Source organism: Papio anubis, chromosome 2, assembly GCF_008728515.1.
Source record: "Papio anubis isolate 15944 chromosome 2, Panubis1.0, whole genome shotgun sequence".
In the NCBI taxonomy this organism is placed as follows: domain Eukaryota; kingdom Metazoa; phylum Chordata; class Mammalia; order Primates; family Cercopithecidae; genus Papio; species Papio anubis.
Genome location: NC_044977.1, coordinates 83,375,696 through 83,394,084, shown reverse-complemented (window position 1 = coordinate 83,394,084; position 18,389 = coordinate 83,375,696). Strand labels below are relative to the sequence as shown.

The 18,389-nt window shown below is 42.7% G+C and overlaps 1 protein-coding gene across 5 annotated transcripts in view; it reads right to left on the bottom strand.

Annotated features, from left to right (window-relative positions):
* The window catches only part of ARHGEF3 (Rho guanine nucleotide exchange factor 3), a 340,100-nt gene that overhangs the window by 149,985 nt on the left and 171,726 nt on the right, over nt 1-18,389 (bottom strand). For all 5 annotated transcript variants that reach the window (XM_009200514.2, XM_003894270.3, XM_009200516.2 and 2 more), the window contains one exon: nt 8,672-8,734. In XM_009200514.2, coding sequence (XP_009198778.1) covers nt 8,672-8,734 — 63 coding nt within the window. The remainder of the gene's footprint in view (nt 1-8,671; nt 8,735-18,389) is intronic.

Genomic DNA, 18,389 nt, shown 5'->3' with positions numbered 1-18,389 from the left:
TACAATTTCAGTTTTACAGGTGAGGAAACTGAGGTACAGAATGATGTTCACTCTCTAACCTCCTGAAGTTTGTAATTCTGGTGATAAATTCCAACAAACAGGTGTTCTGGGGCACAAGCACCCTCATTTAACAAGGGCCCCATCAAGGTCACTTTGAGGGGGAATGAGAAAAGGTGAATACACTGACTTACACTTTGTTATATCATCCACATCCGAGAGTGTGTCCTGAAGCTCCTTGGAATTTCTTTGTCACTGTGCTTTTCAAGAAGTGAGTCAAAGATAAAAGATTACAGCAACTATCATCTACCACTAATCTATTAGGCCAAAGGCAAGATGCAATGTGTCTGTGTGAACACTCAAAGCACAAGTAAATTTGCCATCAGAGGTGGCAGCATCAGAACCACCACTGGACCAAACATACGGTGTCTGCTACCTTAGCCCAAACAGTTTCACAGACAGCAGGAATAGACCATAAATTCAAACAAACAAAGAAAAATGCCAACAAGTTAAATATAAGCATGTGCTAATGAAGACCCAATCTCAGCTAGATGCCTGGTCTCCTCGGTGATAAGAGCATTATTAACCTCTCCCACATAATTCATCAAGGCCCCATGCTGGCCAGGGCAAGGCTAATCTCCCCAGTTAGCAAGTTCCAGAACAGACCAAGAGAAACAAAACCACAGAAATGGTATCTTTTTTAATTATCTGGACTCTGCTGAGCAAAGATAAAATAAATCTCGCAGCTATTCCATGCCTGGTTTAACATATCCTGGCAGTGAAACACCATTTAGCTTAACTGAGACAGGAAAGCTTTTTTTCCCCTCTTCTATATCAATGCTTGTGCTTTGGGCATGCACACGACAGCATAAATAACTGGAGTGCACAGTTAATGGAAATCTGGGGATGCCTGTCATAAACCTCAAAGCAACTTTGTCAATAAGACCAGCTAAAAGCACTAAACATCAACCAGCACTGAAAGCCAGAGAGCCAAAAGCTTTCTTCTCCTCTCCTGTCCTGGAGGTGGTGTGGGGAGGCTATGGAATCAAACCATCCTGGGCTTAAATTTACAAATGGCTAGAGTAGCATGGCTGTGAGAGACTCATTAGATACATAGTGACAAGAGCAGCTACTGTTGATTTAGTGCTTACTATGTGATGGGCACTGTGCTATTATACATTTTATTATTTAATCCTCATGTTACTGTGACTTTGAACCAATTGTTTATCTCTCTGACTCTCAGTCATCTCATCTGCAAAAAGGGTATGATACATTCCATTGTCACAGGACCATACCACTGTGAGAATTTAATGAGGTATTTGGAAAGCACAGAGCATATGAATACTTAATTCATATTAGCATGCTATAGTATGCTATTTACTAATATAATAACTATAATTAGCACTGTGATTGGGAGGACAGGCCTGAGACTCCAGATCCAGCTATGAGTGACTTGCTGGCTATGGGCCTCAGGCAAGTTTATAACTTCTATCCACTCCGTTTGCCTCATCTCTAAAGGGATAACATGAGGATTAAATAATAAAATGTATATGCACGAGTACCCATCACATAAATGGCACTAAATCAACAGTATACTCTTGTCACTGTATCTAATAGATCTCTCACAGCCATGCCTAAATGAAAGGACTCTGTATTTAGTCCCTTCTTCCCTGAAATTCTGATTGTTCATCCCAGGAAAACCATGCTAGTAAGAATAATACTGAGCATCTCAGAATACCCATATAAGTAACTCAATCTGAGACTCATTCATTCATTCATTCATTCATTCATTCATTCATTCACCCATCCCAGACATATTTATGGAGCATCTATGATGGACACTATGTATTTGCTTTGAGGGAATTCACAGGTTATTGGTGAACTTATAAACAGATCACTTCTATACCATGTACTACAAAAAAAATCAGGAATAGCCTTTTGTACACCCGAGTGAATGAAGTCCAAAAGACTTCCTGGCATCACACATCTGAGAAAAATATGTTCATCTCATCTTCTGCCTTAAATTTTAAAAATTCTATCCCAACCCTCCTTTTTTTGGAAATGCTACTGACTTTTTAACATTTATCTGTCCCTTTCTTTCAATTATTCATACAACAGAAGAAATTTCAAGCATACCTTCATTCAGTGTTTATTCAGCACCTCCTATGGGCAAGGCCCTGTGCCAGGTGTTGGGGATGTAACAAGAATAGAACACAGCCCTCCCTGTGAAGGGCTCACAGCCTGCTTCTGAAGGTGAAATGGAAGCAGGCATCACAATGCTGGGTGATAAAGACTAGGACGGGGACACAAGCTTGTGAGCGTGGGGTAGTGGTGGTAGGGAATGGCTGCAGGGAAAGGTACAAAGGAATCCTGGAAAGTCTGGGAGCCTCTTAGAGGAGAGCTAGATAAGAAGGGTAAGGGAGCACGAGCCAGGTGAAATGTGGGGAGAAGAAGGAACAGCAGGCATTCCACACACGGGAGAATAGCATGTGCAGAGGCCCAGGGACGAGATGGAGCATGACGACTTTGAGAAACTGAAAGAAACCCAGCATGGTTGGCCTGCATGTGTAAAAGGTGGAAGGGAGTGGTTCAGGAGGTAGGCAGGCGCCAGATGGTGCAAGCCTTTGGAAGCACAGTCTGGGAACCTGGAGGCAGCATGACATCTTGGAAAGATGCCCCTGGCTGATGCTTAGAGGGCAGACTACAAAGAGGCAGGGAGGCCAGTGAGGAGGCCACAGAGATGCTGAATACTGCTCGACCTCAGTGAGGGTCTTGCAGTCATGTTAGTGAGCTCCAGAAGAGCCTCCTCCACTGTTGGCAGACCATAGCTCAGCTCTTCCTCAACTACTACCCTTAGGAAGAGAGGGAAGGGGTGAGATTCAAACATTTGCCATGTGGATTTCTGTGTAGATTTCTCAAAAGGGGCAGAAGAATCCTAATACATGGATCTCAAAAGCACTGAGAGCTGTGAGCACATTCTTCCCAAGTATTCCTTGCCAGGAGCTTAAACAGGGCCATCTTGATGGTTGCAAATCAGCAAAATAAAAATGCAGGAAGAATGTGAACTCCAATCCTATCTCACCCCAAGTGATGGTCCAGCCACATGCTCCCATGGGAAAGCTCCACCAGAATAGAAAAGATGCCCCACCACCAGCTCCATCCCCATCAGTCAAGAGAGGAGTGTGGGCCCTGTCAGGGGCTCTCCTAAAGGCAGGATAGGTGGAGGGGGGAAGCAAATGTCCCACCTCAAGTTACAGTCTTAGCAAGGGACTGGCCATGTAGTGGGAAGAGAGAAGGGCCAGGGAAAGCTGAAAACAATCTCCCACGCCTGTGAGATTCCACACAAGACACTCAACAGCTCTAAACTTCAGTTGCACTTCACTGCCAGAAGCAGAGGATAAACCTGTTCACAGATTGTAAAAATATTCATACTCTTTTAGCCAGGAATTTCATATCTCAAACTTTATCCTACTGATAAAAGAGATTACACAAACATGTTCCTGGATGCCCATCAGCATTACTTATAATAGTGAAAAGTTGGAACTTATCTAAATACCCAGTAAAGGGTCGGTGGAATAGATTTAAATGAACCCATTTGATAAAGTACTCTATTGTTATTAAAAATAATATTCTTACAGAATATTTCATAATATGATGACATGTTCTTAATATAGTATGTGAAAAATTCATGAATAAATTAATTTGTACTATAACCCCTTTCTTTTCTTTTTCTTTTTCTTTTTTTTTTTTGAGATAGGGTCTTACTCTGTCACCCAGCCTAGAGTGCAGCAGCACAGTCACAGCTCACTGCAGCAACCTCCCAGTCTCAATCGATCCTCCCACTTCAGCTTCCCAAGTAGTGGGGACTACAGGCATGCATCACCATACCTGGCTAATTTTTAATTTTTTTGTAGAAACAGGGTCTCCCTGTGTTGCCCAGACTGGTCTTGAACTTCTGGGCTCAAATGATCCTTTCACCTCAGTCTCCCAAAGTGCTGGGATTATAGGCCTACTGTGTGTGCCTGCCCGATCTCAATTTTTAAAAACTATGTATGCTTATATAAATTTTAAAAGCTGGTTAAATATATATATGTTATTTAGGGATACATGTCCATAGCAAACTTATGGACATGCAAAGCAGAAACAAACATCAAACTCCACAAAGCAAAGGTTTTGCAAGGGTCTTTGGCATCACTGTTAAAGGCGTATTTCTTCAGTTGCATTGGTAGCTACGTGGGGTTTTCTATTATCTTTATACCATTTGTATGTCTGAAATATTTCATAATGAAAAAAATAAAGGTTTGTATATAATGACAGGAAGGAAATTCATCAAAATGTAGCTATGGCTTTGAGGTGGGATTGTCAAACTATTGTTCACATTTTCCAATTTTTCTAGAGAACATATATTCCTTTTTATTTTTATATTACTTTATCATTGGAGGCTATTTTTATTTCTACCCAGAGCTCATTTGTTTTATGAGAAAGAATGTGTGGTGCTGAGCTGTGCTCTGCAGCAGGAGCTCTGGCACCAAGGGCCTTTCCTGTGGTGACATGAGCTACATCGTCTCTTGCCCATAAGAATTTAAACTAGAAAAGTGCTGTGGGGGAGGCAAGCTCCCTGAAACCATCCTACTCATATCCTCTGACGTGAGAGGAGATTCGTAGGTGGCTGCTGGGAGCCTTCTCCACTCGGCAGATTGCTCTCAAAAGTGTACGTTGCTTTTTATTTTCCCTCAGAAATAATTTGTGTTCTAACCCACCAGGAAGTTGGGGGCCCAGTCAGGGGATTGGGTGAGGCGGTGAGGCGGTGGGAAAAAATAGTGACCGATTATATCATCAACTAACATTGACTCTCCAGTCAGAATTCATTTTTCACCAAGTGCTGGGAGTAGAGAGTCAGAAAACAATTATTTGGAGATACGTCACCCATCACCGAGCTTTAAGACCCTTCCAGTTTCCTCTGTAAGAGAAACCCTTAACATGGGGTCTTGGCTGGGATCCATGAATCCCCTGAAATCACACATCAATCTTGTAAAATTTCCTATGCTATCACCAGATTCCCAAAAGAGTAAGTGATGCATCCCCCTAAACAAGCGAGGATCCCTGTTCTGTAAGAATAACGTCAGTCATCCTGAAGGGTGTCTGAGTGATGATAACATCAAACATTCTATAGGGCCACGGAACCAGGCTGCACAGTAAAAGGTGAGTGGCCGGCGGGCAAGCAAGCACAGTTTTATCTGTATTTATGGTCATGCTCCATCTTTCTCATTATCGCCCAAGTTCCGCCTCCTGTCAGATCAGCGGTGGAGACTTTAGATTCTCATAGGAGCACACACCCTATTGTGAACTACGCATGCAAGGGATCTAGGTTTTGGCCCCTTATGAGATTCTAATGCCTGATGATTTGTCACTACCTCTCGTTACTCCCAGATGGGACTGTGTAGTTGCAGGAAAGCAAGCTCAGGGCTCCCACTGATTCTACATTATGATGAGTTATGTAACTATTTCATTATGTATTACAATGTAATAATAATAGAAATAAAGTACACAATAAATGTAAAGTGCTTGAATCATCCTGAAACCATCCCCTACCCCACCTGGTCAGTGGAAAACTGTCTTCCATGAAACTGGTCCCTGGTGTCAAAAAGTTTGGGGACTGCTGCTATAGGGCACTTACTTTTTAATCAAAGGGGGATTTAGTCTGTGTTAATATTTCTCAACTTTAAGTCCCAGAGATATTTCTTCAGAAGAGGTATACATTAGGCGAGTTCACTGTTTTGTTTTGTTTTTTAACCCATCAACAGTATTTATCAAGAATCTACTGTGTATCTAGCATTGAGCTGGGACTCAATGAAAACTTGACTATGATCCCCAAAGACCTGTCCCCTCATCTAGCAATTTCTTGTTCAAAGCACATATCTGGCAAATGTCTTACGACTTATTAAATGGAATAAAAATTGAAAGTTACTCACATTACTTTCTCAAACCCTCACATCCTCTGGTATGAGTCATCCAATGGGACCCACCTTTTTTTTTTTTTTCCAAAGATACTTTCCACTACACATAGAAACAGTCTGAAAAAAACTCTTCAGTAATACTGCCAGTTAGCTCAGGGATAGTGACTCTATTGGATATCATCATTTAAATGCACAAAGATAAAGCTCCTTTGAGTAGCCTGCAGAGGCCATTTACTTATTAGAGCAATTAGTTTATTGGATTCAGATAATCATTTCACCATTGTTGCCTTAATGGCAAAACATCTTCTCCTGTGTGGCTCTATCTACCATTTAATTCCATTCAACTCATCTCTCCAGAGTGCCTACTGCGAGAAAGTTACTTAAATTTAGTCACACTCCCTCCATGGCCACATCTGGATCTGTCACACCCTCTATCATCTCCATATGACTCTAATGGTCAGTGGAATCTGCAAAACAGCAGTTTTCATGTTCCTACAACAGTTTCTAGAATTCTTCCAACTTCTGCAACTATTATACTATGTGGCAATAAATGGAGGAAACTCAGCCCTGTTTGCCAAGATTCAGGAAAAATGCCAGGTAAATCAGAAATAAGTCTGTCCAGAGTTGAGACCCTAAGCGTAGGGATCGGCCATGGTGGTGGTAATGGGGTAGATTCATCTTCTATACAAGTCTCTTTACTCTGACAAAACATAATATATGAGATGGTTAAGAAAAAAGAAAACATCGTCCGTAGCTGCACAAGGAGAAAAGAAGCCAAATTATCCACAGGCTTGTGACCTTGATGGGAAGTCAAGGCCACTGATGACAATCAAGACAAAAATCAAATCATAATTCATAGTTGTAAACAGTCCTTTAATGCAATGTTAGTGGTTCTTTGATAGAAAGCATCTAGAGACATGCTTTCCTGAAAAATGGATATCAATAATATACTTGGGGAAAAATGTAAGACAAGGCATAATCTTAGAAGTGACCTGGATTGAAGTCTTGCTTGAGTCATTACACCTCCAGGGCTTCCACTTCTTTATTTGCAAAGTGAAGGGACTGGAATACATACATGGTGGCTAAGGGCTCTGTAAATTCTGACAGTCTTTAAATTCTGAAAATCTTTAAAATCTAAAAGTAAACTTCCACAAAATTAAAAAGATTCAAACACACAAAAAAATCTTGCTGCTGCTAAGAGAAATTCCATAGACTTCACTTGTCAATAACAAAATATTCAATGAGTAAAGTAAAACCCAGAGGAACATCATCTTTTTGTTCTGTTCACCATGGCAACCTAGTAAACTGGCCCAACTCCATCAATCTGAGGGTCTAAAGATTGGAACAAACAAACACCATATGGTAAAATAGATGCTGAAGTACATTAATTAGTGCCAGTTCAAGCTCACTCCATCATGGCTGCTTGCACCACAGAAAACTCTGCAGTAATTAAAAATAGCTTAAAAAACATTGTTCACACTGGTAAATAATGTTATCAGTTGAGTACCTGACAATCCATATCTAATGAGTTTCCTTTTCACAATGGTTTTAGAAGGCCTGATCCCAAACCTTTTTTCTTTTTATTTTTTAACAAATGAAGAAACAGAGGTTCAGAGAAAGGAAATGACTCATCCAAGGTACACTGTTAATTATAGGTAGAGCCAGAACCATGACTCAGTTTTTTATTCCCAGCTTGGAAGGCTTCTCATCTCATAAGAGTAGCTTTCATGGTCTCCATAGAGGAGAGCGAGCAGGGCCTAATGTTAGATGGATCCACAGAGCACAGTGGTTAAACCCCAGGGACGTGTAGATGATGAGTTGACAAGGGGAGCCCAGGGAGGGCCTGAATTCCTACTCCACCTCCCAGGCCCTGGATAATGAGGGCATCAGAGGCTAAGGTAGGCTTCCCAGTTGCATCAGTGGGGAGACAAGGTGGCCACACAAAGAAAGCGATGAAATTAAGTATTCAAGGACATGTTCTGAAACAAAGCCAAGAAAGCTTTTCCACCTTGATCATCACCAACAGTCAACTACCAAGACACTTGAGCATCTTCTACAAACTTCTGATTTAAAAAAAAACACAATGAGGCAAATATTTAGTGGGTGTCCAGTATGTACAAGTAATGTGTTTAGTATTCTCTCTTTTATTGTTTTATTTGATCCCCTCCCAAATTTTGTCAGGTTAAGTCTTTTCATCCCTATTTTCCAGATGAGGAAACAGGTAGGGAAAGGTGTCACACAGATGGTAAGTACAGAATCTGGACTCAAACTAAGATCTGCTGATCCAAAGCCACTCACTCCACTACGTTGCTGGAGTCTTCTTCTGGCCTTTGGCCCATCCGGCTGCGTGAGCTGGGCCAAGCCACTAACTGTCCCTCAAAGGGGGACAAACATCTCTTCCATCTTCTGGAACCAGCCTTTAAAAGAGCACACTCGTATTTATCTAGATTCTACCCAGATGTACTGAGTTCATAATTCATTTTATGAGAGAAAAGACATAGGCAATAAACAACTTAGCCTGGAAGTTTAAATTGGCCACACAGTTTTCTCCAGTGAAATAAAATGTTTTTCAGTTAAAAAAAATTTTCCCCCAGGTCACAACTTCCATAGTCAGATCCTGGAAGTCCACTTCAAGCACACAGCATATTATTAACAAATAATCTTCAGAGAAGAGAGATGCTCTCGGCGCCAGTGGGGGTAGAAAGGACTATACTTACACTTATGTCGAGACTGCAAAGGCTAACAGCATCTTCATCTTGGGTGCTCTGTTTCCGTTTTCGCTGCAAAACAAATGAAAAAACAAAGTTCAAAGGTAAGTAGGGGTTATGGCTTTGATTAAGGCAAGAAAAAAGCAATCAAATAGCACATGCAATCCTTATCATTTCCACCATGTTACCCAAAACTTGTAACCAAACTATGTAAATGAACACTTCTTTTTTCTTTTTTGGAGATAGAGTCTCACTCTGTCGCATAGGCTGGAGTGCAGTGGTGTGATCTTGGCTCACTGCAACCTCGCCTCCTGGGTTCAAGTGATTCTCCTGCCTCAGCCTCCTGAGTAGCTGGGATTACAGGCACATGCCACCACACCTGGCTAATTTTTGTATTTTTAGTAGAGACAGGGTTTCACCATGTTGGTCAGGCTGGTCTTCAACTCCTGACCTCGTGATCCACCCGCGTTGGCCTCACAAAGTGCTAGGATTACAGGCGTGAGCCACCGCACCCAACCTGTAAATGAACACTTCTAAGACAGCCTAAGAAGTTATGAGAAACTATTAAGCTCTAGGATAACTGGTTTGTGTTACTATTTTTATGTGTGCTGTTATAGTTTGTTTCTCTTTGAGTTTCATTTTTTTCTAAATGTCTCCATATATCAAGGCGCAGAAATTTAGATACAAAGTTCAGATTATGACTAACTGGGAAGAGGAGATTAGATTGGAAAGAAAATCTAATTCACTTGAAGACATTCCATTTTTAGAGCTGCTTTGTACTTAAGTAATTTAAACTTGCTCTAAACCATATCCAGGGTCCTAATGTAATCACAGAACCCTAATGTTGGAAAGAAACTCAGACATCTTCTCCAACTTTCCTGCTTTACAGCCATATGATTTTTAAAAAGTCATTACTGGGACTGAAGATAACTGTATTTGAAATGAATTTGTAAATTTATGACCACGGCAGTCTGCCAAGTTAGGTGTGAAAAAGTATGTTTTTCTTTCTTTTCTCTTTTTTCTTTTGAGACAGGGTCTCCTTCTGTTGCCGAGGCTGGAGTGCAGTGGTGTGAACACAGTGCACTGCAGAGGCTGGAGTGCAGTGGTGTGAACACAGCACACTGCAGTCTTGACCTCTTGGGCTCAATCAATTATCTTGCCTCAGTCTCCCAAGTAGCTGGGACCTCACGAGCACACTCCAACACCGGGCTAATTTTAGTTTTTGTAGAGAGGGGGTCTTACCATGTTGCCCAGGCTGGTCTCAAACACCTGGGTTCAAGTGATCCTCCTACCTTGGCCTCCCAAAATGCTGAGATTATAGGAGTGAACCACTGAGCCTGGCCTTTTTCCTTTCATAAGAAGAAAATAAATTTAATCTACAAGCCACAAAAAAGCTCATCAAAGATATATTCACCTCTCTTCTGAACCCCCAGCTCAACCAACCAATCAAGTGTTTCTTCAGTCCCTAACCTGTGACTTGCTAGGTCTTCTGATGTTACTTAGAAGAAAGCTACCAGAAGACCAGAATCAACAGCATAGGGTTACAGGAGAGTTTGAAGACATCTGTAGTCTTCAATCCCAAAAGAAGTCAGCCTCCTCCTCCTCTAGTGGAACCCTGAACTTGAACAAAGGCAGAGGCTGGAAAGCAAACAGAAATACTCTTTTCTATATTACCATAATTGTTCTGTTATTTTTTTCACTTCAATTTAACAAAGGTTTGTTGAGCATCTACTATGTGCCAGGCCCCATGTTTGCTCCCAGGAATGCAAATGTCAGCAATTCCCAAGGTTAAGGACCTCACACTCATGTAGGAGAGACAGGCCTATTATGATGAACTATAATGCAATAAGAGCCAAACATCCTAGAGAAAGTCACTTTGATTCTCTGAGTCACCTTTTCTCAACTCTAAGGTGTGAGCAGAGGTGGTGGTGATGGCATTAGCTTCTATTCTCAAAGGAAGAGGAGTAAATATAGTAATGCATTTTAGAGCTTAGTAGAGTGCCTAGTACACAGTAGGTGCTCAAAACATGGGTTGGAGGGCTCTAGGAGGACAGTGAGGGAGGTCTTTCCAGAGGATGAGGCATTTGAATAGGCCTAAAAGATGAATAAGAATTTGTCAGACAAAGGTGGGGAAGAGATAGGGGCCTCTTTTTGCTAAGCAGCTACCTAGATATTTAAAATCCCAAAGTTCAACATGGTCCTATCCAGAGCAGAGGCGTTCTTTTTTTTTTTTTTTTGAGACGGAGTCTCGCGCTGTCGCCCAGGCTGGAGTGCAGTGGCCGGATCTCAGCTCACTGCAAGCTCCGCCTCCCGGGTTCACGCCATTCTCCGGCCTCAGCCTCCCGAGTAGCTGGGACTACAGGCGCTGCCACCTCGCCCGGCTATTTTTTTTTTTTTTTTTGTATTTCTTAGTAGAGACGGGGTTTCACCGTGTTAGCCAGGATGGTCTCGATCTCCTGACCTCGTGATCCGCCCATCTCGGCCTCCCAAAGTGCTGGGATTACAGGCTTGAGCCACCGCACCCGGCCGAGGCGTTCTAAATCTATACATTTTTCCACTGAAACAGTGGTGCAGCATGCAGCAGAATCACCTGAGGAATGATTCAGAGATGCTGATGCCAGGAGCCATCCCCAGGAAAGCTTAATCAGTCATTTGGGAGGGTGCCCAGCAATCTGCATTAACAAGCTCACCCAGTGACTTTTAGGAAGTCAAATAGTCCACTCAGGGTCCTTAAGGGAAGCCTCGAGAAGATGCTGATCACAACTCCAGGCACAGCTGCCATTTTTGAGGATGCTTCATGTTTGTACAGGGGCCTGATCCTTATTGATTCACAATCCAGGTACAATTAAAAACAGGACTTCAGTGCCAGTGAAACCAATTCACCAGCTTATATTTATATGGTGACTTTTTGAGCCAGATATGGTATGGGATAATTTCCATCCTACAGGTTAATAAACTGAGGTCAGGAGAGAGAAGCAATTTGCTCAAAGTTACATGGTTACAGCGTAACACTCTGAATCCAGGATTCTAATTCCTAGGGCAAAGCCTTTTACATACACTATTCAAAGAGTTGGAGGCAAATAGGTTACATCTCACTTGCCATCCAGAATGCCTGATAGTGTCTGCTTCCAGCACTGTATTGAGGACTGCACAGCATAGCAAGCCAGAGAATGCTGTGATCACAATCAGCAACATGTGTTGGGCAATGAATTGGGGCATGGCAGCATGGGTATCCTGCTGCCTAGAGTAACCCCATGCCCTTCCTGAGCTCTACTTCTCCTGCCTTGGGAGGCTACAGGATTATACCTGGGATCTTAGGAGGTATCAGGAGGAGGTTAAGACTCTGGGATGTTATCTGTAGAGTAGAAATAATGCCTTCTAGGTTAGGCTGTTGTGAGGATCATAGATGTTGGGCAACAACAAGACCTGGCACATAGTAGGTGCACAGTAAGTGGCAGCTCTTGTTATGAATTGCCCAGACCATAGGCTACACTGATACACACTGCAACCTGGTATTACCAGATTATTGAGGTTTATGGTGCTACAGTTCCATTCCTTGAGCTCAATGATTTTGTCAACCTGACATGTTGACAGTAGCCTAGATGCAAACTGATGCAGGAGAGGGAATAATAAGAGAAGCTCCTCTCCTCACAGGCATCACAGGCATGCAGCCCTCTCCAGACCAATTCAACACACTACCCAGCTTTGGAGTCAAGCCTCATGAGCTCCCCCGACCCAGTTCCTGCCAGATAGTGCCACCTGCTCCAAGTGTCAAATCCAGAAGACAAATGGCCTCCAATGGTCTTTTTAATTCAGCCATAGACAGTTAATCTGGGAGAGAATGATCTCCTTAAGGAACCCACACATTTTATAAAATAAAAACTGCATGAATTATGAAAATGAATTTTCTTTTCAATTGTCTTACATAGGGAGATGACTGACCAGTGCTAGCAACAAAAAAGTAGCCTGAAGTTTAAACTCTGGGCTCAGAACAAAAATTTCACAAACCATCACTTAATCACTTGTTCATTTGCTCTGTGTTCACTGAGCACTTTGGACAGGCAAAGCCCCATTCTGGGTCCTTGGATATAGCAGTGGATGAGCCAGGCATGTTCCCTGCCCACTAATTTGGAGCAAAAATAAAACAAAGTCATTACAGATTGTGATCTCTGTTATGAATGAGTCAGATAAGATGCTAAGACAGAGGCTAGCGGGGCAGACCCATTTTAGAAAGATAATTTTATTTCACTGTTTTCTGGGTTTTGGTTGACCTCTTCATGAGACATAAGCCCATGAAGGCAGGACTTGGTCAGTCATGCTCACAGTCCCAGAGCCTGGGACAATCCCTGCTACACAGCCAGCTTCCCTTAAAAGAGCATTTCTGGATTTTGTTGATGCTCTTGGTCCTCCTCCCTTTGCTTGTCCTCTTCACCAATTGCCCAACTCCAGAGGGTCACAGGAAGAGAGAACAGAAAGGACCTGGTGAAGAAGGGCATACAGAAGGAAAAGCCACATACAGACATTTCACGTTCTACCCAGGAACTGGGATTTCCAGAATATTGGGATGTTGACCTCATGCCAGTGATCTACAGAGTAGCTCATGGAAGAAATTACCAGTTGGAAATAAGTCATGGAGACATAAACAAACGAGCATCTCAGAGAGCAGAGAGTGCAACAGGACATGGCACTCACTTTGAACTTCACTGGAGCTATTAATAATAATAATTCAGACTAATAATAATGGAAACTTTAGCCTATTGAACGCTCACTACATGTCAGGCACAGAGCTAAATCCTTACATCTATGATCTCATTCGATCCCCATAACTACCCCATGAGGTAGGTAGATAATGGTATTATCTCCATTCTACAGAGTAGGAGATGAAGGCTCAAAAAGGGGCAGGAATTTGTTCAGGGTTTCATGATTAGCAAGTAGCAGAGCCTGGATTCAAATCTGGGTCTATCCTACTTCAAACTATGTGCTTCCCCACCATGCTGTCCCGTCCCAGAGTCTGGGATGGCACATCAGACCTGCACAGAAGGTGTTGAGCATGAGGAATATGGCAAGAAAATAATCTTTATTCTACTAGAGAGACTGGCCTTCAAGATCACAGCACACATTGTCTAGACCAAATCAATTTTGTGATCCTTTCTAGTTTTAAGAGCTATCAGTGTCTGCTATCAGGTAGCAGGCACTGGTGGCAAGCACTGGTGGCAAATAGGTTATGTCTCACTTGCCATCCAGAATGTCTGGTAGTGTCTGTTTGGAGCACTGTATTGAGAAGGACTGCACAGCATAGCAAGCCAGAGAATGTTGTGATCACAATCAGCAACATGTGCTGGGGAACGAATTGGGGCACAGCAGCAAGGGCGTCCTGCTGCCTAGAATAACCCCATGCCCTTCCTGAGTTCTGCTTCTCCTGCCTTGGGAGGCTACCGTATTACACCTGGGATCTTGGGAGGTATCAGGAGGAGGTTGAGACTCTGGGATGTTATCTGTAGAGTAGAAATAATGCCTTCCAGGTTAGGCTGTTGTGAGGATCATAGATGTTGGGTGACAAAACCTGGCACATAGTAGGTGTACAGTAAGTGGCAGCTCCTGTTATGAATTACCCACAGGAAGTAAAAAATGCCATTTTACTTCCTCTGCATCAAAAACCACTGATCAGTTACCTGGGGGCATTCCCAGGCAGGAAGGGCACTGTGTGTGAACTGTGCATTTGCACACTTGGTCTGACAGGTTCCCAGTCAATTTGAGGAGCCAAGGACCCACCCTGTTATTCTTGTCAAATTTACTGAAGCAAATGCACAGTCCACTTCCCTTTCAACTATGAAAACAAAGCACCTTGGGTGAGTCCAATAATTGTGCTGTAGTCTCTGCTCTCTGATTTCAGCACATAACTTTAACCCCTCAGTGCCCTGTGCTGAGCAGTAGGTCAGTGAATAATTTCTGAATGGGTGACTAAAAGAAAGAATAAACGAGGCCAGTGTTTTTGAGGTGGCACCTTTTCCTTTCATTAACCACCTGGTGGCAATAGGGCAGCCAAAATTAAATAAAAAACCTCAAAAGTGAAGGTCATTGAAGGCTGAAATTCTTCAACCTCAAATCTCCTTGGAGACAAAACCTGCCCATTCAAGCTAAGATTCTTGTTTTTCAAATAAGAGCCTTTTTTTTTTTTTCTTACCAGTGGGGGCATTTATTTTCCTTAAAATGCATAGACATGTTAAAAGAAATTACAGTGGTTTAGACATTGGTCCAAGTGGGACATTGGCCATTTCCACTCCTATGAAAAGGAATGTCAGATCTGTTCAAGGGTGAGGCACATCCCTGACCAATGAATCTATCTGTGTACTGCCCTAGGCAACAGCCCAGGGACTCCGTCTCTGTGCTTTAAGGGCAAGTAATCCAAGATTGATAACACCTCAGATGGAAAGGAAACAGCCAGATGAACCAAACCCTAAACGAACTTAATGGGCACCTGACCCCTTAGTCTCAATGCCACGTGCCTACATGGGGGCGGGGAGAAAGGCAGTTACAGAGAATCTGTGGGAACAATAGACTGCATGTAGTCTCTAAGTCCTTAGCCCTGCAGGTTATATATTTGCTATAGACACTTTCTAGAAGTGCTCAGGTGCTGAAAAAACCCTCCCATGCTTCTTTAAAAAGCGACCAGGGGGCCAGGCATGGTAACTCACGCCTGTAATCCCAGCACACTGGGAGGCCGAGGCAGGTGGGTCACCTGCGGTCAGGAGTTCGAGACAACAGATTCTCAGAAGAACTGGCCGTGGTCCAAGCCTGAATAGTGTATCCTTACCTGGCTTAGCTTCCACCCTCTCCAGACCTCCTTTGAGGTTTTGAGAGAATCACCAGGTACTTTCCAATACAAAACTGGAGGGAAACAGACATTGGAATTGGGCACCTACTATGAGCCAAGGACTACGCTCTCAGTTTAGTGGACGGTGCCATTTAAGCTTCTCCTCAGCCCGGTGTAAGTAAGCCTTACGGTGTTCATTTTAACAGAGAAGGACACTGAAGCTCAGGAAGGCTTCAGTAACGTGCTCAAGGTCACAAAGTAAGTAAGTGCTGGAGAGAGGATTTTCTCGAGGCCACCCTGACTGCCAAACCACTGACGTCTCTGCATGTGATGCTATTTCTCTTTGTACATTGTTTAAAACAATCTGCGTTTCCTTTAAATTAATACATGAAAATAATGTAAAATACATTTAAATATTTGTTTAATGGCCGGGTGTGGTGGCTCACGCTTGTAATCCCAGCACTTTGGGAGGCCGAGGTGGGCAGATCACCTGAGGTCAGGAGTTTGAGATCAGCCTGGCCAACATGGTGAAACCCCATTGCTACTAAAAATACACAAATTAGCCGAGTGTGGTGGCGCGCACTTGTAATCCCAGCTACCCAGGAGGCTGAGGCAGGAGAATCGCTGGAACCCGGGAGGCAGAGGCTGCAGTGAGCCGAGATTGAACCACTGCACTCCAGCCTGGGTGACAGAGCAAGACTCCTTCTCTAAATAAATAAATAAATAATTGTTTAAAACCATATGTGTTTTAAAACAATATAAAAAGACCCACAAGGCATTTACCTACATACCTCAAAGAAACTAAGAGCATAAATGAGACCGTTCAAAATCCAGCTCCACCTTTGCTACTTGGTGTGACCTTGGGCAAATTACTTCTCTATTCCTTCATTCACTCAACAAATATTTACTGAGCATTTACTATGTGCCAGGCAGGTTCTAGGTGTATGGGATACGTCAGTGTCTATATAAAGCAGTTCTATAAGCTTTGGTTTTCTCCATCATGGGGTTATTTCAAATATTAAAGGAAATAAAATATTTCAAACAGAGCCAGACATATGGCAAGAGATTTAAAAAATGTATTATTGCTACTGTGGTTATTATCGTAATTATTATTGCTACTACTGTCACTGCTGGCATAATTATTTTGTTGTTATTTGATGTTGAGAGTCAGGCAGGGAGGGTATTAGAGATGGGGGGATACTGCAGAATGATGGGCAGGAGACCTGGTATGCTGCCTGACTCTCTCCAACTATCCAGGTCCCAGAGGACTATCCACAAACACCCTCTGGATACCTTCAGTCACATTTGCACTGTGTCGTTCCCACTTCTTTCACAGAGACAAGGGCTACTGCAAGCCTGACTTAATTTTAAATGGCCAAGATTGAATTGATTAGTGTCAGAACAACCCTGTTATTTAATCACTGGGCTTTTCTATTTAATAACCAGGTGACCAGAGCAGCAAAAACGTACTGATTGAGAGAGTGCAGCTCCTGACTTGGCAGCAAATAGTCCCTGATTAGTCATTTGTAATTATTAAATTCAAACCAGATCTTGAACCTTTTTGATTTATTTCTTTGCTGGCAAACAGCTTTGGTGGTTTCAGAGGCTTTGATGCCTTGCCTTTCATCTGCTCTTTCTTTGGGGAAAGATTAGCAAAAGGATTTTGTGTTCTTGTACTTGCCCTTAGCTGGAACTTGACTTGCTAAATTCACGTTTTAGCAGGGAGAGGATCCACATTTTGTTTTTCTCCAGTCTGAAGCTCCAGAAGTGAATGAGAGAATTGAGAGAGGAGCCCCAACTCCATTTTTAAAAATTAAAAAAAAAAAAAATAGAGACGAGATCTCCCTATGTTTCGCAGGCTGGTCTCAAACTTCTGAGCTCAAGCAATCCTCTCACCTCCGCCTACCAAAGTGCTGGGATTATAGGTGTGAGCCACCATGCCTGGCCCCTACCCCATTTTTAATACACTGCTTTTTTTTTTTCTTTTCCTTGTTTTTAAAACATCTTCTTTCTTCCAGCATCCAGTAACCCCAGACCTTTTTTCTAGGCTCTCTTCAGTGTGCTCACAGGGTGGAGAAATGGGAAATCATGATGTTTTCTGAGCTATTGGGAACTAAATGTTAACAAATATAATATGCAATTATGTGCTCAGATGCCACTAACTATAGGTTGAAGATGTTAGGTAGGCTCTAAAGTCAGTGTTTGTGAGTTTACATCTTAGTTAAGCCATTTATTTGTTGTGGAACCTTAAGCGCATCACTTTACCTCTCTGCACCTTAGTTTCCTCATCTATAAAATGGGAACACTAAAATACCTCCCTTCTAAGGTTGCTGTGAGAGTTAAATAGATCAATGTGGGTAAAGAGCTTAGCACAATGCCTGGCCCTCAGCAACTACTCAAGTATTAACTTTTTTTTCTTTCTTTCTTTTAAGACAGAGTCTCGCTCTGTTGCCCAGGCTGGAGTGCAGTGGCGAGATCTCGGCTCACTGCAAGCTCTGCCCCCCAGGTTCATGCCATTCTCCTGCCTCAGCCTCCCCAGTAGCTGGGACTACAGGCGCCTGCCACCACGCCTGGGTAATTTTTTTGTATTTTTAGTAGAGACGGGGTTTCACAGTGTTCGCCAGGATGGTCTTGATCTTCTGACCTCATGATCTGCCCACCTTGGCCTCCCAAAGTGCTGGGATTACAGGTGTGAGCCACTGCACCCAGCCTCAAGTATTAACTATTAATGGTAATAGTAGCAACAGCAGCAATAACAGCAAATATGTACAGGCACTGGGGGCGAAAATCATGGGGAAAATACTTAAAATGTCTAAAAGTCTACTCATTAACTTGATGTTGGCAAACTAGGAAAAGTCCCTATTATGAGTTTAGCCATGGAACACCTGGCCCTTAACTTGTTTAGAGGTACAG